The sequence below is a fragment of the Hemiscyllium ocellatum genome, chromosome 15 (genome assembly GCF_020745735.1).
Source record: "Hemiscyllium ocellatum isolate sHemOce1 chromosome 15, sHemOce1.pat.X.cur, whole genome shotgun sequence".
Lineage (NCBI taxonomy): Eukaryota > Metazoa > Chordata > Chondrichthyes > Orectolobiformes > Hemiscylliidae > Hemiscyllium > Hemiscyllium ocellatum.
Window position 1 is genome coordinate 66258348 of NC_083415.1, and position 27467 is coordinate 66285814.

General features: G+C 44.9%; 1 protein-coding gene across 1 annotated transcript; it reads left to right on the forward strand.

The window, feature by feature from the left end:
- Positions 1–254: 254 nt before the first annotated feature.
- LOC132822857 (tyrosine-protein kinase HCK-like) lies at positions 255–27212 on the forward strand. Its single transcript, XM_060836230.1, has 9 exons — positions 255–358; positions 3675–3755; positions 6777–6880; positions 10133–10279; positions 18911–19093; positions 21800–21876; positions 23091–23244; positions 24846–24977; positions 27046–27212. The coding sequence occupies exons 1-9, from the start codon at positions 255–257 to the stop codon at positions 27210–27212; spliced, it is 1149 nt and encodes a 382-aa protein (XP_060692213.1).
- Positions 27213–27467: the final 255 nt, after the last annotated feature.

Consider the following 27467-nt stretch of genomic DNA (forward strand, 5'->3'; position numbering starts at 1 on the left):
TGGATAATTAATTATTAACAAATAGCCCCTTCCTCAATGATGGGGGATTCCCGCAGGTCAGTGCAAAAGATCAAGCTGAAACATTCATAACCCTCTTCACCCAGAGGTGCTGATTGGATGATCCATCTTGGCTTCCTCTCTCACCAACCAAAACCAAATCTCTCGATTGACCCGAAATATTTTTCAGAATCAGACCTGACAAAATAGAGCCTGTCTTTTCTCCACTTCAGGCTGGTAGACTGGAGCTGGGCAAAATGTCTGATGGTCAGGAGGGAAGCCCTTGTGCTGAGCCGCAAGGTGACAGAGAACATGAGGAGCAGCAAAGTGAAGACCAGGATGTGAAGGAGCACAACACCAGGTATGTTCCTGATGCTGTCCCTGCTTTGGTGTGTACTTCATACTGTGATCCAGAATGTTCAGTACGACAAGGTCAGAGAAACTCTGGTAGAGGGAATGAGGAAGTGAGTGGCGGTTTCTGGGTTATAAGGATTGTCTGGGAATACGAAGAAAGCTGGCCAAAGATAATCAAAATCAAAAATAGAGATTGCTGGAGAAACTCAGCAGGTCTGGCAGCAGCTGTGGAGAGAGAAAACAGAGCTGACATTTTGATTCCAGTGACCCATCATCAGAACTGATAGCTACTAGGAAAAGGTGGTATTTATGCCGAAGGGGGTGTGGCAATGAGGGGGGTTGTGGTGGTGAAGGAAGTGGAAAGATGGAGCTAGCACCCAGAGAGAGAGCAAGAGATATGAAAGGGGTAGATGACATGAGAAGATTATTGATGCTGAATGAGAGCTGAGCGTTGAGAGAGGAACAGAGTGGGGTGGCTCTGTTGAAAGCAACAACCTATTTCATGACAGGTCCAGGATGCAGGGGTCAGTAAAAAAAACATGGAAGGATGGATCAGGCTGTAAAATTATCGATTTGATTCGATTTATTTTAGTCATGTGTACCTAAGTATAATGAAAAATTTTGTTTTGTGAGCAGTACAGGCAGATTATAGCAAATAAGGACCTACAGATCATCGGGAGGTTAGACAGAGCGAGGGATACAGGTTATACTGTACAGGAGGTGTACAATGTAAGGTCAACATGAACATTATTTGAAAACTCGATATTGAGTCCGTGGGGCTGCAGGGTCCCCAAAGGGAAAATGAGGGGCTGTTCTTCCAGCTTGTGCTGAGCTTCACTGGAGCACTGCAGCAAACCTGAGACTGAGATGTTGGCCAGGGAACAGGGTGGGGTGATAAAGTGGCAGGGAACTGGAAGCTCAGGATCTTTTTTGTGATAGAACCTAGGTGTTTTGCAAAGCACTCATCCTGTCTGTGTGTCAGCTCCCCACCAACCTTCTCAGAACATATGCCTCTCCCACTCAATGAGATCAGGGCTGACCTACTTCAACATCATTTCCCGCACTGCCTCCAGCTCCCTTGAAATTTTTAACTTATTGAAATCTATCAATCTCAGTTGGGATGTACTAAGTATTCCCTCCATATTCCCACAAGACAGAGAATTCTCAAGATTCAGAGATTTGGTGTTGGCCATTAAACAATGGTCTTGCCAGTGACACCCACAAAGCGTGAACAAATGAAAACAGAAACCACCCCCTCTGAGTGAGGAAGCCCCTCCTCATACCAGCCCTGGAAGGCCAGTGCCTCTATCTGAGCCCGGGTCCCCTAATCCTAAACCACTGACACGAGCAGTCAGAGGAAACATCTTTCCCACATCCACCCTCTCAATCCCTGTAAGGATTTAAAGCAAATTACTGCGGATGCTGGAATCTGAAACCAAAAGAGAAAATGCTGGAAAATCTCAGCAGTTCTGGCAGCATCTGTAAGGAGATAAGAGCCGATGTTTCGAGTCTAACTGACCCTTTGTCAAAGCTTTGACAAAGGGTCAGTTAGACACGAAACTTCAGCTCTTTTCTCTCCTTACAGATGCTGCCAGAACTGCTGAGATTTTCCAGCATTTTCTTTTTTGGTCTCCCCTGTAAGGATTATGTTTGTTTGAATAAAACATACTCTCATTCTTCTAAACTCCAGAGAATAATGATCCAGTTTGTTTAATATTTCCTCAGAAGTCAATCTCTCCGTTTCGGGGATTAGTTTGGTGAGTCTTTGTTGTATTCCGTTCACAGGAAATAAATCTTTCTGTAGCTGAGAACCCCAAACTCTAAACAATACTCCAGATGTGTCTCACCACAGCTTCATATACTGTGAGATATCTTTACAGCTCTGCTTCCATCCTGTTTTGATGTGTTTGTAGCTGATGCCCATGCTGGACACGCCTGATGCCAGAGTGAAACCTGACTTGATGAGACATTGGTTTTATTTCCGGGATTTGATTCCAGTGAGGCTGAACACGATCACATGAGGCTGCCAATGTACTATTAACAAGAACGTTAAAGTTTATTACAAACAAAAATTTAAAAAAATTAATTTGCATGTTCTTTAAGAGCTATTTGAAACAACACCACATCCACAAGCATCCACTCCCTCCACCACTGACTCTCAGGAGCAGCAGTGTGTATCATCTACAAGATTCACTGCAGAAATTCACCGACGATCCTCAGACAGCACCTTCCAAACCCATGACCACTTCTAACCAGGAGGACAAGGGCAGCAGATACAAAAATAGCAACATATGAACAAGGAACAAGTGAAGGTCACTCAGCCCTTCAAGCCTGCGCTGCCATTCAATGGCTGGTCTGATTTTAACCCCAACTCTACCCTCCTGAATTTCTCTGATAATCTTTCTGCCCCTGGGTCATCAAGAATCTATCAACCTCTGCCTTAAAAATATTTACAGATTCTGCTTCTTGAGGAAGGGGGTTCCAAAGACTCCCAATCTTCTGAAAGGAATAAAAAGCTTCCTCTCCTCTGTCCTAAATGAGTACCCCCTTGTTTTTAAACTCAGACCCCTAGCTCTAGATTCTCTTACAAGAGAAACCAACCTTTGCACATCTACCTGGTCAAGTGCCCTCAGGATCTTATACATTTCAGATAAGTCAGAGGTGAAACTCCAGAGGGTACAGGCCTAGACTGACCAGCCTTTCCTTTTAATACAATCCAGCCATTCCAAGTTTTAGTTGAGTAATCCTTGGTACAGGGGAACACCACCCCCTACAATTTCCCCTCCAAACCACTCACCATCCTGACTTGGAAATATATCCCCGCTCCTTCACTGTCACTGGATCAAAATCCTGGAATCCCCTCCCTCAGAACATTGTGGGTCAACCCACAGCACATGGACTGCAGCAGTTGAAGAAGGCAGCTCACCCCCACCTTCTCAAGGGGCAATTAGGGACGGGCAGTAAATACTGGCCCACATCCCATTAAAAGATTTTTTAACAAATCAATAAAAATGCAAACAGGAATTCAAACAAAGCCTTTTTTCCACCAAAACAGCCTTCCCCAGGGAGTGGTGAGGAAGTGGGATTTGTTACAACTGAAACAGCAGGAAATAATACTGACATGTCCAGGTGATAGCTAAAGGAACACATGGGGGCGGTGGGGGGAAGGAATCGGGAAATGTTTGGTGGAATGAGATCATGACAGTTTGAGGGGGGTGGGGGGGGTGCGCTTATGAGGCACCTAAACAGTCCTTGGGGCTAAAAGGCCATTTTCTGAGTTGGAAATTGTAGCTCATCTTTCTAATTGTTGTTCTGTTTTTCAGATCAGAAAGCTTTAAGTCTCTGTTCAGGGCAGAGTCTCTGAGGGATCAAGGTACTGACAGCAAACCACTGGAGGAGGAAACGTAGGTGAACAGCTGTTGTTAAATACACCTCATCTCATAAGACCTATCAGAGCAAAGATCAGTGTGTGAGGACCAATCAGAGTAAAGATATGTGCAAGGACCTATCAGAGTAAAGATCAGTCTGTGAGGACCTATTAGAGAAAAGATCGGTGCAAGGACCTATCAGAGTAAAGATCAGTGTGATTTGGCTGAGGAAAGTGAATGGACCATAGGCCAGTTTGTGGATGACACAAAGTTAGGTGGGAAGGCTGTTAGTGGGATGAGAAAGGAGACTTTCAGCTGAAGCTGAGATCCATCAGGACACAATGAACAAATCTGAGATAGCATGGGCTGCAGAGGCTGCAGCTGTTGTTCAGCAAGGGGGCTCTTCGTAATAGATGTGGCACCAAGGAGCCAACCTTGTGAGGAATCGCCATCACAAAGCACCGCAAATATCAGCTTGGCTCAGAGTTGAGAAGATTATACATTCATGTCCCACTCCAGAGCTGTGAGCACTTAATCATGGTTAACATATCAGTGCAACGCTGAGGAGATGCTGCACCGTCAGAGATGCTGTTCCTGAGATCAATCCTTTGTTTCAATAGCGAGTGCAGGGGGACATGCCAGGAGCAGCACCAGGCAGACCTGAAGATGAGGTGTCAATCTGGTGAAGCCACCAAAGAGGACTACTTGCATGTCAAACAGCAACAAGTGATAGGCAGAGCTAAATGATCCCAGAACCAATGGAGCAGATCTAAGTTCTGCAGTCCTGCCACATCCAGTCAGGAATGGTGGTGGACAATTCAACAACTCACTAGAGGAGGAGGCTCTACAAGTATCCCCCTCCTCAATGATGGAAGAGCCCAGCACATCAGGGCAAAAGATAAGGCTGAAGCTTTCACAGCAATCTTCAGCCAGAAATACCGAGTGGATGATCCATCTAGGCCTCCTCCAGTGATCCCCAGCATCAGATAGCAGGCTTCAGATAATTTCATTCATTCCACGTGATACCAAGAAATAATTGGAGACACTGGATATTGTAAAGGCTACATGCTCTTCCGACATGCCAGCAATACAGAGGAACCTTGATTATCTGAACAAGATGGGAGGGCACTATTTTGTTCAGATAATCAATTATTCGGTTAATCAATTCATTGCCTTTCCTCTGGGGCTCAGAGTTCTCTGTTAAGTCTGCTCCCCGTTCAGGAGACAAAGTAGCAGTACACTGCGCACAGGCCCTTGGCTCCCAGCCCGCCCCCAAAAAACGCCTACCCAGCCGCCCCAAACCCATCCAGCATCACCACCTGTCTCCCCATTCACCCCTTCCCCTGTCCACTCCACCCACCAACCGAGTCCCATCTGCACGCCCGCCTGCCCACCCGCCCCACCCCCTGCCACCCCCCCGCTCCTCGTCCGGGACAGCCAGAGTGGACATCAACAGTAAGACTGCAGCTGCCTTTGTGGGGTGAGTCTCCAAAGAGCGCGCGCGCACACACACACACACACACACACACACACCGTTTTACTGAAACTTTTTTGACAGGTTCCACCTGTGCCCTGTACAGGACAATGTCGGAGAGATTATCTGGGGAAGGGGGGATTCAGAGTACACTCTTGTGTGGAGCTCCAGGGAAAGTGTGGAGACAGAGAGACAGAGTGACAGAGAAGTCAGTTATTTGGAGATGGTGCCTGGACTGTCCAGGACTGTTCCCAGGAACATTTCAGTGAGCCGAGTTCGTTTTTAATCAGTGTAAACAAAAGACGTAATCAGGGTTGAAACAGCTGTTTGATGTAATGTTTCTATCAGGACCTCGAGATCTCCTTCGGATAATCTGATATTCGGATAATTGAGGTCCCTCTGCAGTAAAGGGGATTTGTGCTCCAGAACTTGCCACACTCCAAGGCATGCTCTTCCAATACAGTTACAACACGGACATCTCCCCAAACAGGTATGTCCTGTACATAAAAAGCAGGATAAATCCCACCCGGCCAATTACCATTCCATCAGTCCACTCTCGATCATCAGTCAAGTGATGGAAGGTGTCATCCACAGGGTTATCAAGCAACACCAGCTCAGCAATAACCTGCTCAGTGATGCCCAGTTTGGGTTCCCCCAGAGTCACTCAGCTCCTGACCTCATTACAGCCTTGGGTCAAACATGGACAAAACAGCAGAATTCCAGAGGGGAGGGGAGAGGGACAGCCCCTGACATCAAGCCTGCATTCAACCGAGTGTGACATCACTGAGCCCTGGCAAAACTGGAATCAATGGATATCAGGGGGCAAACTCTCTGGTGGTTAGAGTCATACCTGACACATAGGAAGGTGGTTGTGGTTGTTGGAGGTCAGTCATCTCAGCCTTGTCTGCCCTCTGAAGTGGATGTGAAAGAACTCATTCATTGGATGGTTTCAAAGAGCAGGTGAAGTCTGCATGCAGTCATCCATAAACATCAGAGGATCAACTGGTCATTCTGTTTACAGGATCTTACAGCACCCAAAGTGGCGATCATTGCCAAATTTATTCTTTCATTATTTCATGTCAGTATAACATGGCCAGCATGTGTTGTCCAGCCCCATGACCCTTGAGTTGAGGAACTTGCTCAGCCAGTTCAGAGTCAATCATAATACACTGGGTCTGCAGTGATGGGTAGGCCAGACTAGGGAAGGAAAGGATGGTACATTTCCTTCCCGAGAGGTCATTAGTCAACCAGATGAGTTTCTTAATGTTTGTTGCTTTGGACACCATAACTGAGACTAGCTCAGTATTCCTGACATATTCACTGCATTTAAAGTTCACCATAACATCCTCCAGGATGTTAGGTTTTGCCTTTAGATTGCTCGTCCAGGGACGTTAGCACATGTCACATGACCTAGCACCTACATTACAACAGTGACTGTGTTTCAATGCTAATGATTTGGCTTTAAGCCAGATTGAGAGCAGAATGGTGGTGGATACCTGTGATTTCTAGCTTAACATTGATATTTCGGATTTGCTGCTATTCCACCAGAAATTGAGAGCATGGTTTGCCATTGTTCTTCACAGGTGGTTCTTTAAAGGATTGAGTGGCAAAGAAGCAGAGAGAATAATTCTCCAACCAGAAAACAAAGAGGGAACTTTCCTGATCAGAGAGAGCCAGTCAAAGAAAGGTAACTCAGAGAGTGACTGTGTGAGTTTGGCCTGGAAGTTATAGAGTCAGAGAGATGTACAGCACAGAAACAGACTCTTTGGTCCACGCTGACCAGCCAGGGACCTGGGTTCAATTCCCGCCTCAGGCGACTGACTGTGTGGAGTTTGCACATTCTCCCCGTGTCTGCGTGGGTTTCCTCCGGGTGCTCCGGTTTCCTCCCACAGTCCAAAGATGTGCGGGTCAGGTGAATTGGCCATGCTAAATTGCCTGTAGTGTTAGGTAAGGGGTATATGTAGGGGTATGGGTGGGTTGCGCTTCGGCGGGTCGGTGTGGACTTGTTGGGCCGAAGGGCCTGTTTCCACACTGTAAGTCTAATCTAATCTAATCTTGTCCCTTTTGCCAGCACCCGGCCCAGATCCCTCCAAACCCTTCCTATTCAGCCTCCACCACCTCTGGCAGCTCATTTCATACAAGTACTACCCTCAGCATGAAAAAGTTGACTCTTAGGCCTTTTTTATATCTTTTCCCTCTCACCCTAAACCTATGCCCTCTAGTTCTGGACTCCCCCACCCCAGGGGAAAGACCTTGTCTGTTTATCATATAGTTGCCCCTCAGCCTCCGACACTCCATGGAAAACAGTCCCAGCCTATTCAGCCTCTCCCTAAAGCTCAGATCCTTCAACCCTGGCAATATCCTTGTAAATCTTAACTGAACCCTTTCAAGTTTCAAAGCATGCTTCTGATAGGAAGGAGACCAGAATTGCACCCAATATTCCAAAAGTGGCCTAACCAATGTCCTGTACAGCCACAACTTGACCTCCCAACTCCTGTACTCAGTACTCTGACCAATAAAGGAAAGCAAACCAAAGACTTTTTTCACTATCCTATCTACCTACAACTCCACTTTCAAGGAACTGTGAACCTGTGCTCCAAGGTCTCTTTGTTCAGCAACACTCCCCAGGACCTTACCATTAAGTGTAAGAGTCCTGCTCTGATTTGCCTTTCCAAAATGCAGTATCTCACATTTACTTGAATTAAACTCCATCTTTCACTCCTCAGCCCATTGGCCCATCTGATCAAGATCCTGTTGTACTCTGAGGTAACCTTCTTCACTCTCCACTACAATCTGCAAACTTACTAATTATAACTAACTAACACATCCAAGTCACTTATATAAATGGTGAGAAACAGTGGACCCAGCACCGATCCTTGTGGCACACTGCTAGTTACAGACCTCCAGTCTGTAAAGCAATCCTCCACCACTACCCTCTGTCTACTTCGAGCCAGTTATGTACATAAGTGGCTAGTTCTCTCTGTATTTCATGAGATCCAACCTCGCTAACCAATCTACCATGAGGAACCTTATTGAACGCTTTACGGAAGTCCTTATAGATCACATCCACTACTCTGCCCTCAATTCTCTTTGAGAATTTGAGTTGTTTGATACTTAGGGACAGTTTAATAGCCCTGCATGACTTTGTTGAGAATGGGTGATATTTACTCAGAGTGAATGAGTGAAGGTATATCTGGAACCCCTGCACCCCTGCATTGCTGTGCATGAGCAGCAATGTTCCATTCTGAAAACTGCTTGCATGTTTCCACCTAAATGCATGTTTCCACTTGCATGTTTCAGCTCCTCCTAAATTCTGTCCCCCCACCCCATACTAACATGTACAGAGTTTGTATCATCCAGAAATCAAACCTGCTCTCCTTCCCAAGTCTGACCAACAGGCTTGCGATCCATGACCAATGCAGCTCGTTCAAACTGAAGTAGCTGAGCAAACCACTCAGTTGGATTTGTGGAGGCAGCTCACCACCATCTTCAAGGGCAATTAGGGAGGGCTAATAAACCCTGGCCTTGTCAGCAATGCCCCCACCTTGACATTGAATACAAAAACAAGATCAAAAGCCACACAACACCAGGTTATAGTCCAACAGGTTTATCTGGCAGTTAATCTGCTAATTAAACCAAACACCCAGAAAAGTTTACTTCAATCTGTTAAAGTACAAGTGACAGAGAACTCCCAAATTCCACTATTTCAAGGAAAAATAACAATTTCATTCCTTAACTCTAAAATGAACATGAAACAACAATTATTTCCAACTCTAAGCCTCCTTCCTCTTGAAGGTTTGTTCTCTCCCTCCCACTCTATAAAAACCTACTGATCTAATAAAGCCCCTATTAAATTTACAGCAACTCAAGTTTCTAAACCAGATAGTGTTGACCTTCCTCTGTTTGTAGATCTTCCTGGGTCATCTTCAATCTTCTGCTGCAAAGATGTTTCATACAAAAAAGGTACCTTTTAGAGAAAATATGGCAAAAAGCAATTGTTCAAATGGCTGTTGGTGCTCTTTCTCTGGTTAACTATCCAAAATGCCTGCTTTTTCTCCCCAAAACATCAGATATTCTCATTGGTTCAATGTTGTCAAAACAGTAAAATTCAAATTTGATTGGTTTTTAGTATCTTTGAGCATAATTTAAACTGCTTGGTCACAGCCAAATGTTATGTAATTTCAATTTTCCAACACACACTGAGACTGCTGTCAGTACATTACAGGTACCTGCCTTCATTCTCTCTTAAAGGTACAGTACACACCTTCAACTTCAGAAAGTTGCCCCTTCATCAGGTAACTCGTGGCGCAGGATCATAAGACACAGAATTTATAGCAAAAGGTCACAGTGCCTTGCAATTAAATGATATATTGAGCAAACCTAGATTGCTGATAAGTTTGTCGTCTTTTAGAATGGTTTGCAGGTTTTAGTTCATTAATATATGAATCATAGAACTTCTTTTAAGTCACATTCTTGAGATAACTTAAAGTTTTATAATAAAAAGGTGACATCTCAGCTCAGAAAATGCATTAAAGGTGTGAGGTTAGAGCCTGTCTACATCAGACTTGTTGGACTATAAAATGGTATTGTGTGATTTTTAACTTTGTACACCTCAGTCTACCACCGGCACCTCCACATCATCGCAAAACCAATAGTAGACCATTCCATCTCCCTCACCATCTGTACATTGCCTGGTCAACAATACTATACATTACTGAGGGGTGCACACAGTCAAATAGAGAATGTGTTCATTAAGCATGTCATTGGGATCTAACCAAGGCAAGGGGCTGTGGTGAGGTATAGCATTGTATTTACCAGACTATGGCATGGTATGTTCCTGGGATAGAGCCGGTATTGGAGAAGCATCCAAGGATAGGATCGGATGGAGCCGGAGTTAGTTTCTCCCATCTCCTGAAGCATTTCTCCTTTACTGCATTAGGTTGCTATGCTTTACTGGTGAAGCATTGGGATCCCAAGCTGGATTTTAGAGTCATGTCCTACAAAGTATCCAACAGGCCCAGTGGCTATTACATCAATCCACGGGTCAAGTTCATCAGCCTACCAGAGCTAGTCAAGTATTATCACAGTAAGTTTTGATCTTGCTTATCTGCTTTGGTGAAACTGTTGGGGTTAATAAAACAGAGAGAAGTGAGATTACTTTTGGTAGCTGAGAACACTATGAGTTCCAAAAGATATTCAGTTTTCGAAAGGATTAATCTGCCCTTGGAGGTGGATTCAAAGATTCCCATCATTACTTTGAAGAACTGTAGGGGATTTCTCACCAGTAATCTGTCCAAAGTTTATTCCCATTGTCAACTTCACAAAATATATAATTAAATCCAAAGATGTGCAGGTAGGTGGGTTGGCCCTGGGAAATGCAGGGATACAGGGATAGTGTGGGGGGTGTGGGACTGGGTGGGATGCTCTTCGAAGGGTTGGTGTGGATCCAAAGGGCCGAATGACTTGCTTCCTCATTGTAGGGAGTCTATGATTATCACACTGCTGCTTGTGGGATCTTCCTATGTATAAATTGGTTGCTGAATTTCCTACATTACAACAGTGTCTACACTTTAAAAATGCTTTAGTGACTGAAGAGTTTTCTAATGTCCTGAGGACATGTAAGGCATTACTCAAATGCAAAAATGTATTTCAATTGATTAACTCTTTCAAAGAACAGACACAGACATGAGGGGCTGAATGGTCTCTGTGTGTGTGAGTTTGAAAACATAGTTTGTGAGAAGATTTGTAGCTCGGGTGCTCGTTGTTGTGGTTCTGTTCGCCGAGCTGGGAATTTGTGTTGCAGACGTTTCGTCCCCTGTCTAGGTGACATCCTCAGTGCTTGGGAGCCTCCTGTGAAGCACTTCACAGGGGGCTCCCAATCACTGAGGATGTCACCTAGACATGGGACGAAACATTTGCAACACAAATTTGAAAACATAGTTTAAGGACTGAGCCTCAATCTTTGCTTGTGACCCAGAAATACATGTTACACGTGGAGTGCATCCTATTATTATCATACTATTTCAGTTCCCAATTTTACTTTCTTCCCACTTAATCCAATTCCCTCTCCTCCACCCCCACCCTGAATCTTGCTGCTGATTCCCATTGGCTGATATTTGGTTTTGGAGTCAGTTCGAGCACTCACTCCTCACCCTGGAGGGATGTGAAAGCATCAGACAAAGGGGCTGGCAGTTGGAGCAGCGTCACTGAACCGGTATCAGCCACTTTTTAGGTCCCAGCCAGAGTATTGTGTCCAGTACTGGGCATCATATTATGGGAAAGATGGGAAAACATTGGAGAGAGTACAGAAATGATTTACAAGAATGTTTCCAGGAATGAGAAATTTCAGTGATGAAGATAGATTGAAGAGGTTGGGACTGTTGTCCTTGGACAGAAGAAGACTGAGAGGAGATTTGATGGAGGTTTTCAAAATCATGAATGGCCTGGACAGTGTTGACAGGGAGAAGCTGTTTCTCACTCAGTAAGGAGTTAGGGTGAGGAATGAGCTGTTTAGAAATGTGGTGGAGGCAGGTTCAAGTGAAGCATTAAAGAGAGGATGGGATGGTTATCTGGATAGAAATAATGTGCAAGGGTCTGGGGAAAAGGCAGGAGGTTAGCACAAGATAATGATGTTCATTTGAAAAGCAAGTAGAAGCATGATGCACTGAACGTCCTCCTTATGTGCTGGAATAGTCCTGAGTTTCAGTAATTCTATATTGCAAAGCCCTAGTCTGATGTTCTGGGGTCAGGTTTTCAAATCCCACAATGGCTGGTGGTGAAATTTAAATTCAATAAAATACTGGATTAAAAGGCAGGCCACATAGTGACCATTGCTGATTGTTATAAAACTTCATCTGGGTTACTCTTGCCCTTTAGGGAAGGAAATCTGTTGGCCTTACCCAGCCTGACCTACATGTGACTTCAGACCCACAAGAATGTGTTTAACTCTTAACCATTTCTGAAATTGTCTAAGGAGCCATTGAGTTCAAGGGGCAGTTAGGGAAAGTAAAGAAACTGACACAACTTCTCAATGAATATTAAAAAAATCAGAGAAAGAATGGATCCAGGGATGAAACATTGTGTACAAACGGGAGAAGCTGTGCTTGTCTTCTTTTGAGAAGAAAACATTGCGAGGGGATTTGATCAAGGTGTTCAAAATCACAAGGGGTCTGGACTGAGCAAATACAGAGAAACGTCCAATTGGTAGAGGAATTCAGAAGCAGAGAGTATATGATTTGTTGGGGAACTTCATCATTGAATCCCTACAATATGGAAAACGGCCATTCAGCCCATACTGACTCCCCAAAGAGAATCCCATCCTATCCCCATAACCTTGCATTTCCCATGGCTAACCCACTTCGCCTGCACATTGTTGGACTGTGGGAGGAAACCCCATACAGACACAGGGAAAATGAGTAAACTCCACACAGACAGTCACCCAATGCTGGAATTGAACGTGGGATCCCTGGTACTGTGAGGTAACAGTGCTAACCACTGAGCTGCACCACAAGGTGACCTTTCTCCACAACAGGAGGTTAGGATCCAGACTGTGCTGCTCTTGGCAGCAAGACCTAATGAAGTGTCAAAAGAGAGCAGGAGGAATTATCTAAAGTGAAAGAATTCACAGGATGATGAGGAAAGAGGAGGATTTGCTGGTACTATTCCTGCAGAGAGTCAATATCTACACAACAGGCCTAATAGCCATTAGCTTTCTTCTGTAAAGCAAAAAAAATGTTGATCAGCAGCATGAGTTTCTCTCTAAAGCAGCAGGGGTTTTTTCCTGTCCCTTGTGGAGTTTGCACGTTCTCCCCGTGTCTGCGTGGGTTTCCTCTGGGTGTTCTGGTTTCCTCCCACAATCCAAAAATGTGCAGGTTAGGTGAATTGGTCATGCTAAATTGTCCGTAGTGTTAGGTGAAGGGGTAAATGTAGGGGAATGGGTCTGGGTGGGTTGCGCTTCAGTGGGTCGGTGTGGACTTGTTGGGCCGAAGGGCCTGTTTCTACACTGTAAGTAATCTAATCTCATCTAATCTAATCTAATTCAAACAGACAGCTGGAGTCATTGGTCTGAGACTCAGCTCCAACATTGCAGCTCTCCTTCAGTTTCTCATTGAATCTGAGTCTAAACTGTGCTCAGATCTCAGGCTGGAGTCTTAACCTGAACATACTCGTTAAAGAGAGATGCTCAGGTAGCAATGCTGGGTGGAGTTTCCCTGCATCCAGGAGGAGTGTTGTGGGTCGCTGATTATCCCAAATTGCACCATCAAACAAACTAAAATGTTCAATTGAATCTATTTCTGTAGGAAATGCAAATGGTCTGTGCCAAAGGCTCGCGAGCCCCCCACTCAAAAACTCTCAAAGTATTTCAAAAACGGATAGTTTTGAAATTCCGAGGAAGTGCGTTCTTCTGCAAAGTAAACCAGAAGTTGGACATTTTGCAGAAGGCAGGATGAGTAAGTAAATGTTCACTCCACTGGCTGTGACCATCACTGGCTGTGACCATCACTGGCTGTGACCATCACTGGCTGGCTGTATTTACCCTGAGGAGGTGATGGCTGAATGGACTTTTATTTTGATACATCTGAGGAGCTCCCTCAGCCATTTCAGAGGGCAGTTAAGAGTCAACCACCTTACTCTGGGTCTGGAGTCACATGTAGACCAGATCGGGTAAGGATGGAAGCTTCATTCCCCTGAAGGACATTAATCAACCAATTGAGGTTTTTGCCACAATCTAACAGCCTCAAGGTCACTTTTGAACTCAAACATTTTCATTAATAACTCTGTGATGTAACCACTATACTACAGTAACCTCTCTGTTCTCTCTATGAAAGGTTGTGAACATCCTACATTTAAATATGTTTCCATATTGCCCAGCGTTTAATTACATCCATCTCCTAACTCACACCACCTTTCCCCATAACCCCTGTGCCCTCTGATCAACCTTGGCTCCCAATTTGACAATCTCTTGATGTTGACATTTTCATCCTTATTTGCAAGGTCCTTCCTGCCTCTGGTCTCCATTAGCTCTCCCACCTTCCGTGATCTCGATGCTACAATTCGGACCTATCACAAATCCCTGAGCTCCACCTTGGCAGTGGGACATGATTCATTATGTAGCTCCTCTGCCAGGGGCTTGTGATGCAGTGGTACTTTCCCTATCTCTAGCCCAGAATCCCTGGGTTTAAGTCCCACCTGTTCCAGAGAGTGTTCAGTAACATGCCTGTAAAGGTTGGCGAAGAGTACCTGGAGCTCCTCAGTATCACAAAGGTTATGGTTTCAAGTTCCACTCCAGACACCCAAACCCACAGTTTGAGCTGTCACTCTGGGGGAGTGCTGCACTGTTTAAGGTGTAGGTTCATCTTTTGAATGAGACACTAAACTGAGGTCACATCTACTCCCGGGATATGAAAGATCCAGCAGCACTATTCTGTAGGAGAGCAGGGTAATTGTCCTTAACCTTCTCACCAGGATCTATATATACAAATGGTTGTCTTATCACGGTCACGTTACTGTTTGTGGGAGTTTTCCATGTGTCTGTTAGCCACCACATTCCCTACATTACAGGAATGATGCCCTACATTGGAAGTCAAGCCTGCAATTCTCAGAATCATCACCAAATTTAAAAAGCCTATTAATATCCCGATTAGACCCAGCCTGAGAGCTTAAACAAGGTTTCTGTATCTAACAAGTGTTATTTATTTATTACATATTATTTATTACAATTTATTTACTGCAAATAAAGACTCTGACTATAGATAAACCACTATGGACCACACACACAGACACACACACTTCAGACACACGCACCCACACACACATACCCAACCACACGTACTGACACACACAGACACACACACACACACACACACACACAAACACACAGGGCAAATAAGCATGTGTGTTTAGATGGAGGGAGGAGCTGGGAAGGTAGTTCAGTTGGGCCCTGTTCCCAGGGTCTGTCGAGATAATTCTTATACTGATTAGAATGACGCTTTTCAGTTTCCTTCTCCAGATGCTTTCACATATTTACAGGAGGCATTCTACACTTGTGTGAGGAAGTAGAGGGTGGCCAGAGTAGGGTAGGGCAGATCAGGGGTAATGGAGGGAACTTGTGCCTGAAGTTGGAGGAGGTAGGGGAGACCCTTAATGAAAACCTTGCTTCAGTATTCACTACTGAGAGGGACCTTGACATTTCTGAGGACAGCCTGGAACAGACTGGTATGCAAGAACAGGTTGATGTTAGGAAGGAGGATGTGCTGGAAATTTTGCAAAGCAGAAAGATAGATAATTCCTCTGGGCCAGACGGAATACACCATTGGTTACTGCAGGAAGCGAGAGAAGAGATTGCTGCACTTTTGGCAATGATCTTTGTCTCCTCACTGTCCACTGGGGTAGTGCCAGATGATTGGAGGGTGGCAAATGTTATTCCTTTGTTCAAGAAAGGGAATAGAGATAATCCTGGGAATTACAAACCAATCAGTCTCACGTCAGTGGTGGCCAAATTATTGGAGAGGATTCTGAGAGACAGGATTTATGATTACTTGGAAAACCATAGTTTGATTAGAGACAGTCAACATGGCTTTGTGAGGGGTGGGTCATGGGCAGCAGGTCAGGCAGCATCCAAGGAACAGGAAATTCGACGTTTCGGGCATAAGCCCTTCATCAGGAAGGGCTGATGAAGGGCTTATGCCCGAAACGTCGAATTTCCTGTTCCTTGGATGCTGCCTGACCTGCTGCACTTTTCCAGCAACACATTTTCAGCTCTGATCTCCAGCATCCGCAGACCTCACTTTCTCCCCGAGGGGTGGGTCATGCTCACAAACCTTATTGAGTTCTTTGAGAAAGTGACAAAACAAATAGTTGAAGGTAGAGCAGTGGGTGTGGTGTACATGGATTTTAGCAAGGTGTCTAATAAGGTTCCCCATGGTAGACTCATTCAGAAAGTAAGGAGGCATGGGGTACAGAGAAATCTGGCTGTCTGGAGACAGAATTGGCTGGACCAAAAGAATACAGCAAGTGGTAGTGGATGGAAAGTATTCAGCCAGGAGCTCGGTGACCAATAGTATTCCACACAGACCTGTTCTGGGACCTCTACTGTTTGTGATTTTTATAAATGACTTGGTTGAGGAAGTGGAAGGGTGGGTAAGCAAGTTTTTTGATGATACAAAGTTTGGTGGAGTGGTGGATAGTGTGGAGGCCTGTCATAGGTTGCAATGGGACGTTGACAGGATGCAGAATTGGGCGGCTAAGTGGCAGATGGAGTTCAACCTGGAAATGTGTGATTCATTTTGAAGGTGGAATTTGAATACAGAATACAGGGTTAAAGGCAGGATTCTTGGCAGTGTGGAAAAACAGGGGGATCTTGGGGTACATGTCCAATAATCCATCAAATGTTGCCAGTCAAGTTGATAGGGTTGTTAAGAAGGCGTATAATGTGTTAGCTTTCATTAGCAGGGAGATTGAGTTTAGGAGTGACAAAGTTATGCTGCAGCTCGATAGAGCCCTGGTTAGACCACACTTGGAATATTGTGGAGATTTACCAGGATGCTGTCTGGACTGGAGGGCATGTCATCTGAAGAAAGGTTGAGGGAGCTAGGGCTTTTCTCATTGGAGTGAAGAAAGATGAGACTTGGTACAGATGTAGAAGATATTGAGAGGCATAGATAGAGTGAATAGTCAGAGACATTTTCCAAGGGCAGAAATGGCTATGATGAGGGGGCATAATTTTAAAGTGATTGGAGGAAGGTTTTGGGGAGATGTCAGAGGTCAGTTCTTTACACAGAGAATGATGGGTGTGTGGAATGCCCTGCCAGCAGTGGTAATAGGGTCAGATACATGAGGGACATTTAAGCGACTCTTGGATAGGCACATGGAAGATAGCACAACGAGGGGTATGTCGGTTAGTCTGATCTTAGAATAGGGATAAAAGGTCAGCACAATATCAAGGCCCTGTACTGTGCTGTACTGTTCTATGTTCTATCAGGCACAGAGTGACTGATTCACATTATAAAGATCTCTGTCTTATTATTTAAAAGTCACAGCTTACAGAAACAGCTGAGGGAAAATAAACCTAGTTTTCTTTGGGCTTCAAGTGGTTCATCTGCTGAAAACAGAGGGTGCTTTTGGAGTGAGGGGCTCTTGTGGCACAGTGGTAGTGTTCCTACCTCTGAGCTAGGAGTCCTCTGTTCAAGACCCACTTGCTCCAGGAGTTTGTCATAACATCTCTGAACTGGCTGCATAGAAAATGTCTTAAGCAAAAAACGCTTCCAAGTGATTTTGAAGAGTGTCCTCTGAGGAGCTGAATTTTGGATCATGAGATAATGGGGTAGGAGGTTTAAAGGGAATGTGAGGAATTTTTATTTCACCCAGAGGGTGGTGGGCATCTGGAATGCACTGCCAATAAGGGAGGGAGAGGCAGAAACTCTCATAACATTGAAGAACAATTTAGGTGTGGACTTGCAATACCAAGGTATACAAGACTATGGGCAAGCATGGAAAATGGGATTAGAATAGTTGGATGGTTGCTTTCCACTGGTGCATACATGATGGGCCGAAGGGTCATTTTCTTTGTGGTTGACCTCTATGACCTGCGTAGGTCAGAAGGCTCCTCTCGATCTTAGTCACGGTTCAGATACATAGCAACCATGTGACTTTTGACATGCAGTAGGCCTTTGTCATTGTTAATTGGTCACTAGTTAACAGACTGATCAGTCCATGTTTCCAGCTGAAACTCCATTTGGACACAGCCCGTGGCTCCAGCTTGTCTGCAAACCATCCAGGTCTGCCTGAACCAGCAGCTGTGTAAACAACCCATATAATGAGGATCAGGTTCCAGCTTTCCAAACATTGAAGCAGTCCTTCAACAATCCTTGGTTTTTAAAATGCTCTGTTCCCAATTTCAGTCCACTGTCAAAAATGCAGAAATATAAAAAGACACAATGAGTATAGCTCACACAACAGTTCAGAAAGGTACAGCATCTCACAGTTGTTGTGGTTATGTTGGCTGAGGTGGGATTTTGATTTGCAGACATTTTGTCCTCTGTCTAGGTGACATCCTCAGTGGAGCCCCCTATGAAGCACTGCTGTATTGTGTCAGTTGGAATTTATTTGATTTCATTCCTATTGCTTCCAGTTGCTGGTTCCAGTTGTTTGTTATAGGGGTCGGTATATTGGGGCTAACTCAATGTATTGATGGAGTCCATGGATGAGTGTCAAGCTTCTAGGAATTCCCTGGCTGTCCTCTGTTTGCTGTCCTATTATTGTTGTGCTGTATCCTTAGTATCTATACTCACAGACAACAAGGACCAAAACTCCAACTGGAACAGCACAACAATAATAGGACAAGACAAACAGAGGACAGCCAGAGAATTCCTCGAAGCATGGCACTCATCCACGGACCCCATCAACAAGCATACAGACCTAGACCCAATACACCCACCACTACAACCAACAACCGGAAGCAGTGGGAACAAAACCAAATAAATTCCCGGAGACACAGTACAGCAGTGCTTCACAGGAGGCTCCAAAGCCCTGAGGATGTCCCCCAGACAGGGGACAAAGCATCTACAAGCCAGCTTCCCAGCTCAGCGAACATACTCACAACCACGGCAACTCGCACCCAGGCTACAAATCGTTCTATAAACCTTGGACAGCAGCTGCTTTAGAATGTCTGGATGTTGTGAAAAGTACAATATAAACTTGGGACTCTTTATTCCGTTAGGGTTGAATGGCACTAATGTCCGAGTGTCTGTGAAGATGCAGAGTGTGGACGGGACTCCAAACCAAGCCTTCCTCAGGGAGGTCAGCATTCGTAAAGCTCTTCAGCATGACCGGCTGGTTCAACTTCTGGCAGTGGTGACACAATCACAGCCCATGCTCATCATCACCGAGTTCATGAGCCAAGGTAATGGTGAAGCCTGGTACAGGTGCTGGGAAGTCCCACTAACAATCACCTACACACCCACTTTGTCAATTGGATTATCTGAATCAAACTAAATGATTGATTGTTACATGCATTTCAAAAAAGAACAGTGAAAACGTTTAAGTGTCACTACACTCAGCTCCATGTTGAACGACTGCTTCCCCACTTCCTGTAAAGTCTCTATTCCATTCTCCCAGTTTCTCTGTCTCTCACATATCTGTGTTGGTGTGGAGGTGCTGGTGTTGTACTGGGCTGGACAAAGTTGGGTTATACTCCAACAAGTTTATTTGGAAGCTTTCAGAGTGCTGCTCCTTCGTCAGGTAGCTAGTGAGATAGGATCACAGAATTTATAGTGAAAGATCAAAGTGTCATACAACTGATGAACAAACCTAGATTGCTGTTAAGTCTTTCTTCCTTTAGAATGGGTTGCAGGTTTTGATTCATTAATATGTAAATCCCACAACTTCTTTCAAGTCACATTCCTGAGATAGCTTAAGGTTTTATAGATAAAGGTGACATCTCAACTCAGACAATGCATTAAAGGTGTGAGGATGGAGTCTGTCTGTATCCCAATCTTGAATCAGACTGTTTTTTTACTAAAATAGGCTCCAATTTGCACTCACAGATTTGTATTTGCAGGTACATTCTATTTTGTTCAATGAGCACACAATCTGTAGGCAGTCGGTCCATGTGACATTTTATAAATTCCTACTTTGGAATTGGAACCTACTTTGGAAATAGAACCAGACAATGCATCATACCTTTAGTGTATTGTCTGAGTTGAGATGTCACCTTTATCTATAAAACCTTAAGCTATCTCAGGAATGTGACTTGAAAGAAGTTGTGGGATTTACATATTAATGAATCAAAACCTGCAACCCATTCTAAAGGAAGAAAGACTTAACAGCAATCTAGATTTGTTCATCAGTTGTATGACACTTTAATCTTTTATTATTAATTCTGTGTCCTATGATCGTGTCCCACGAGCTACCTGATGAAGGAGCACCACTCCGAAAACTAGTGCTTCCAAATAAACCTGTTGGACTATAACCTGGTGTTGTGTGATTTTTAACTGTATCGGTTCTGATGATACCAACTTCAACAAGGGAACCTCCAAAATGTTCACCTTCTTCCTCAACTGAGCATTCCTCAGCACAGCCTGGTCTGACCCATCTCCTGTACTTCCACCCTCACGCCCTCTCTTCCCTCCCACAATACTGATAAGGTTCCCCTTGTCCTATCATCCTACCAGCATCCATATCCCAAAGATCATTAGTAGCCACTTCCACCACCTCCAGAGATGCCACCACCAGTCAAACATTCTCCTCCCCTCCTTGTCCGCCTTCCACAGGGACCATTCCCTCCAGGACACCTTGGTCCACTCCTCCTTCACTCCCAACACCACCCCCACAGCCCCACGACAACTTCCCCTGCAACCGCTGAAGGTGTAACACCTGCCCATTTCCCTCTGCCCTCCTCAGTATTCAAGGGCCCAGACACACCTTCCAGAACTTTACCTGCACTTCACTCAATCTAGCCTCCTACATTTGCTGCTCACAACGTGGTCTCCTCTACGTTGGGGAAATGAAGCACAGACTTCACAGAACATCTACGTTCTGCCCACAAAAAATGACCCAGAGCTTCCAGTTGCCTGCCACTTTACCACCCCACCCTGTTCCCTGGCCAACATCTCTGTCTCAGGTTTGCTGCAGTGCTCCAGTGAAGCTCAGCACAAGCTGGAAGAACAGCACCTCATTTTCCACTTGGAGACCCTGCAGCCCTCCAGACCGTGTGGGCGGCACGGTGGCACAGTGGTTAGCACTGCTGCCTCACAGCGCCTGGAGACCTGGGTTCAATTCCCGACTCAGGCGACTGACTGTGTGGAGTTTGCACGTTCTCCCCGTGTCTGCGTGGGTTTCCTCCGGGTGCTCCGGTTTCCTCCCACAGTCCAAAGATGTGTGGGTCAGGTGAATTGGCCATGCTAAATTGCCCATCGTGGTAAGGGGTAAATGTAGGGGTATGGGTGGGTTGCACTTCGGCGGGTCGGTGTGGACTTGTTGGGCCGAAGGGCCTGTTTCCACACTGTAAGTAATCTAATCTAACGTTGAGTTCAATAACTTTAAGGTTTGAGCTCAGTCATGTCCTTACCCTAACCCCCACACACCAGGCCTTGTTATTTAACGGTCTGCCCTTACACACTACCTATTGTTAGCCACTAACAGTCTCCATTAACAAATATTCACCCTCCTAGTCAGATTGTTATCCAATCCTTTGTCTGCCCAACTGTTCTTCTCTCTTTTTGGGTTCTATCCCCACCTATCGTTTACTCTTTACCCATCTCCCCCCACCTTATCTTCTGCATATAAACTGCCATTTTCCCAGCCTACCATCAGTTCTGAGGAAGGGTCACCGGACCAGTAACATTAACTCTGATTTCTCTACACAGATGTTGCCAGACCTGCTGAGCTTTTCCAGCAATTTCTGATTTTGTTTCTGATTTACAGCATCCACAGATTTTTATTTTGCATGGTTATGGTGTGGTTTGATAGAAATTTTCAAGATATTAAGCTGAACCGATAATGTCAACAGAGAGAAACTATTTCAACTGGTTGGAAAGTCTAGGACAAAGGGGCAAAGCTTAAAAAGTAGAGGTACTTGAAATAACCGATTTGTTTTCTGCTCCTGAAGGGAATCTAAACAGTTACTTGAGGAGTGACCTTGGTAGGCAGCTGGAATTGGTGCTACTGATTGACTTTGCTTTACAGGTAAGTGTACCTGAGTGAGGTGCTGCATTTTTCCAGTTAACAGGATGCAGCTCACAAACATGTTGTTGTACCGACCACTGGGGTAAACAGCCTTTTTGGTGCAAGTGAGGACTGCAGATGCTGGAGACTAGAGTCAAGATTAGAGTGGTGCTGGAAATGCACAGCAGGTCAGACAGCATCCGAGGAGCAGGAAAATCGATGTTTCGGGCAAAAGCCTTTTGACCCACCTCCCAATCCTTCCCCATCCACTTTTCACTTGCCACTGCAAACAACTTCTTGGAGTTCAGGGGATTTTTATATAGTTATATGTGATTTGCTGATTTTTAATTCCTAAATGAAATAAATGTATGTGCGTTCATGTTTTCATTAAATATCACAAGGGAATTATGAATTCATTCTCCACACACATCCACTCCTTCCACCACGGATGCTCAGTAGCAGCAGTGAGTACCACTTACAAAATGCACTGCAGAAATTCACTGACAATCCTCAGACAGCACCTTCAAAACCCACGACCACTTCCATCTATAAGGACAAGGGCAGCAGATACATGGGAACACCACCCCCTGCAAGTTCCCCTCCAAGCCACTCTCCATCCTGACTTGGAAATATAACACCATTCCTTCAGTGTCGCTTGGTCAAAATCCTGGAATTCCCTCCCCAAGGGCATTGTGGGTCAACCCACAGCACATGGACTGCAGCGGTTCAAGAAGGCAGCTCACCCCCACCTTTTCAAGGGGCAACTAGGGACGGGCAATAAATGTTGACCCAGACAGTGGCATCACATAAATTCATTTTCTTAGAAATTCAAGGAATAAAATACAATTATAACAGATATATTTACTTGAAATGTTCTAAAAAGTTATAAAATGATCACAGTAGTTCTCTTGTGATGAACTATCATTTTTTTCGCACTGATTTCAAACAAACAACATGGTTGGTGGCTGTGAAATCACTTGACTGTAATTCCATGTGTATTGACTCAGGCTGGGTAGACGGGATCTGGGCTGATGTGTGACAATGTGAGGGTGGTCATGGTGGAAGTTCTGCTGGTTCTCAGCTGTGACATTGCTGGGTCAGTGACTTGTATTCAGGAGCAGCCCCCTACCAAAGACCACCTCTGGAGGACCCTTGGGAATCGCACTGAGAGAGAGTGAAATCAGACAATATGGGAGGAAATCAACCAGTGGTGACAAGCCTCTGGATTTCTGCAGGTTTTGGATGGAATGCTTTATATGGAAGAGAATGCGTATGTGCATAGAGACCTGAGATCGGCAAACATTCTTCTCAATGGTAACCTGGAGTGCAAAATTGGAGATTTCAGCCTCACTCAGAAACTGAAAGAACAGAGATACATCCTCTTGAAAGGTACGTGTGACTGAAAGTTTGATGTTGAGACCATGTCTCTCCTGGTTGGGGAGTCAAAAGCACAGGGTCATTGGCACAGGTGGCCATTTCAGACTGAGCTGAGGAGAAATGTCTTCTCTCTGAGGGTAATGAATCTTTGGTATTCCCTGAGGGCTGTGGATGCTCAGTCATTGGGGATGTCCAAGACAAACGTTGATTGATTTTAGAGTGCTGAGACAATGAAGAGAATAGAGCAGGCTCTGGGACTCCAGCAGAAGATGAGCCATGTCCTGGTGGAGCAGGATCAAGGGGCTCAATGGTCACTTCCTGATGTGTTTCAATAGAAACCTGGAAGACACTCTGGGTAATGAAGTGCAGTGAGCTATATGAATGTATCTAATACATGGCTGAGCTCTGAGAATGACCAAGCTCCAGGATACATATCCCCTCTGCACTGAGTGAATGGATCTAATTTAGGGACTGAATGGAATCAAGCATCCCTACAGTGCAGATAGAGGCCATATGGCCCATCGAGTCTGCACTGAACTCCGAAGAGCAACCCTTCCAGACCAACCCTATCCCTGTAACCCTGCATTTCCCAACGCTAATCCACCTAGCCTGCACATCCCTGGACACTAGGGGAAATTCAGCATGGCCAATCCACCTCACCTGCACATCTTTGGACTGTGGGAGGAAACCGGAGCACCCGGAGGAAATCCACACAGACACGGGGAAAATGTGCAAAGTCCATACAGATAGTCCCCAGAGGCTTGAATTGAACCCAGTCCCTTGCACTGTGAGGAAACAGTGCTAGCGATTGAGTCACTGTAGAAAGGCTGATTTAACCTCGCCACCTTCAGGGTGGGCAGAGGAGGCCAAATTCTGTTTTAAGTTGCACATTTATTTTGTTGAAAAACATTCATGTACAGACAAGTAGACATCAGCAAATGTACTGTCAGGATGTGAGGTCAACAGCAGCCGAATAGCCAACAGCCATTGAGTAGCCACGGTGACAGCATTAATCTAACCCGATTCAAACATGGCTCAATGGTTTGTGTCTGCCCAAATGAAGAAGGCTTGCTGGGGAAAGGACAGAGCTCATTGAGAAACTCCATTAGATCATGCGAAGGAGATATTGAGCTATCAGAGGGAGCAAACAAAACTCTCATCTCTCTGACCCTTCAACTACCACATGCTATGCATTTGGTAAAATGTGTAAATCATGCATTAGCCATCCCAGAACCTCATCAAACAGGAGTGCAAGTCATCCTCAACCGTGAGGGACTGCCCTAGAAGGCAAAGACTCTTCAAAAGTAATCAAATGGCTGTTATGGGATTGTAGATATGCAATTTCTCGCTTCATTTCGCATGACCCTCAAACTGCATTTTACACTGTCCCTCAGGAGGGGTGGGGAAGGCAATAGTTTACCTAAAATAATGGCCATTGACCTACCATCCAACACAAACTTTACCCATATGGCTATCCATCTCAGTCCATGCATCGTCATGCGGGCCATTTATAAAATCATGGAATCCTGCAGAGGAGGCCATTCACTTCACTATATCTGTGTCAGCTCTTTGAAAGAGCTGTCCAATTAATACCCATGCTTTTGTGCTTCCAGATGAAAAGGTTGCAGTTAAATGGACTGCACCTGAAGTCTTCAGAGAGGAGACACACACTACAAAATCTGACGTCTGGTCCTTTGGGATTTTCTTGATGGAACTGGTGACTTTTGGGCAAACGCCATACCCAGGTAAGTGCCACCTTTACCCAAGGAACCAATGATTGTGAATGGTGAAGATGTTGAACTGCCAATTATAGACTGACAACATCCAACATTGCTTCCAACCACCACTGACATAATCTTGGCTGTTAGATAAGTCACATTTCTGAAATATCTACAGTGACTGATGTGTGTTCATACAACACCAGCTGATGCAGCCTGGGTGTCAATTGGCAGCATTTACCAATCCACTGTGTAAAACTAAATGAGTCGGAGAAAAGAAATATTGAGAATGGAGGGGTATGAGATCATAGAATCATGAGCTGTGCATCAGATAAATAACTTCCATCAGAAAGCATTAAAAATAGGGGTTAGGGCAAACTAGATTACCTAACTTAGGAAGATCCCAGATTCTGGAGCTAATGCACAAAGATGCAAAAATTATGTTCAAACTGTTGGTTAGACTTCATCTGGAATTCAGACCCTGAGTCCCATTGGATATTCAATGTCATGAAAGGTAACAACAGAAAATGCTGGAGAAATTCACCCAGGTCAGGCAGCATCTGAAGGGAGAGAAGCAGAGATGTTGTTTCAAGTCCCATGACCCGTCTTTAACTCTCTCCCAATTGCTGAAAGTAAGAATTCCAGGTGCAGCAGGCAGTGAAGAAGGCAAATGGTATGTTGGCCTTCATAATGAGAGGATTCGAGTACAGGAGGAGGAATATCTTGCTGCAATTGTACAGATTTTGGTGAGACTATGGAGTATTGTGTGTAATTTGGTCTCCTTATCTGAGGAAGCCATGATGTGGAGGTGCTGGTGTTGGACTAGAGTGGACAAAGTTAAAAATCACACAACACCAGGTTATAGTCCAACAGGTTTATTTGGAAGCACTAGCTTTCGGAGCGCTGCTCCTTAGTGCTTCCAAATAAACCTGTTGGACTATAACCTGGTGTTGTGTGATTTTTAACTTTATCTGAGGAAAGATATTCTGACAACAGAGGGAGTGCAATGGAGACTGATCTACCAGAAGGATTCCTAGGATGGTCGGACAGATGTATGAAGTGACACTGGATTGTTTTGGACCATATTCACTTGAGTTTTGGAGAATGAGGGGGTTTCGTAGAAACCTATAAAATTCTAGCAGCAGTAGACAGGGTAAACACAGGATGAATGTTCCTGATGACCAGGAGTCCAGAACCAAGGATCATAGTCTAAAAATACAGGCTAAGCCAGTTAGGACTGAGATGAGGAGAAATGTCTTCACCTCATGAATTGGATGACCAGTTACAATCATACTGAAGGTTGTTGCAGGCTCAAAGGGCTGTATGTTCCTATTTTCTATGTCTCTATGGAACTGAGCATGAGAACATGAATGACTGTGGTTCGGGTATACAGGATGTAATTTGAGACTTTGCAGATGGCATGAGACATGGAAAAGTACAAACCAATGAAGAGGTAGCAGGCATTAGGAGGATACAGGCAGATTGGAGAAACGGACTGACACATGGGAATGGAATTTAACACAGCAAAGTATGAATCAGTATGTTTTGGTTGGAAGATCATGAATAGGCAATGTAAACTAAAGGGTTTATAGGATGTGCATGGGCTGGAAGCCCTGGGCTTTATGTCCAGAAATTGGGAAAGATGAGAGAGCTGTGGGCATTTGGGATCCTTGATTTTATTAAATAGAGAAACAAAATGCAGCTAATTTACAAACAGGAAATGCTAAAACCAGTCAGAAGGTCTGTGCTGAGAGTTCATGTACCTCACCACCACCCTCTCAAAGGCAACTAAGGACAGGCAGTAAATGCTGACCCAGCCAATGCACTCACATCCCCTGAAGGACTTTAATAAAGAAAAGGTCGAGGTCAGTGACATTTCATCAGAGACTTAAAACTCGGTGACTGAGTTTCAGTGACTGAGTTTGCGTCCATAAAAGACATTTTTGAATCAGACAGCCTATACAACAGTGCAATGACTTCATGCTCACATTCACTGACACCTGATTCTCATTGCTGGATCTTTCTTTCTACTGAATTCAATATCCAAACTGGTTAACCTGTATTGGGGAATTCATTGCTGTCTCCTTGTTTTCAGGTCTAACCTTTCTACAAACTGTTCAGTTTTTGGAAAGTGGTCTTCGCATGCAACGCCCCCTGGGCTGCCCAGAGGAGCTGTATCATGTCATGTTGATGTGCTGGGGGGAGGAGCCCTGCAGCCGGCCATCATTTCAACTACTGCGTGACCTGCTGCAAAACCTCTGATCCTTCCTTTGCTGTGCTAACTCTTTCAGTCCTTGTTTTATCATCCAGAGTGTGTTGTTGTTCCCGCACTGACTATATCTGATAAACCAAACCACAATGAATTATTGTGGGCAGCACAGTGGCTCAGTGGTTAGCACCACTGCCTCACAGCGCCAGGGACTGGGTTCAATTCCTGCCTTGGGCAACTGCCTGTGTGGAGTTTGCACATTTTCCCCGTGTCTGCCTGGTTTCCTCCGGGTGCTCCGGTTTCCTCCC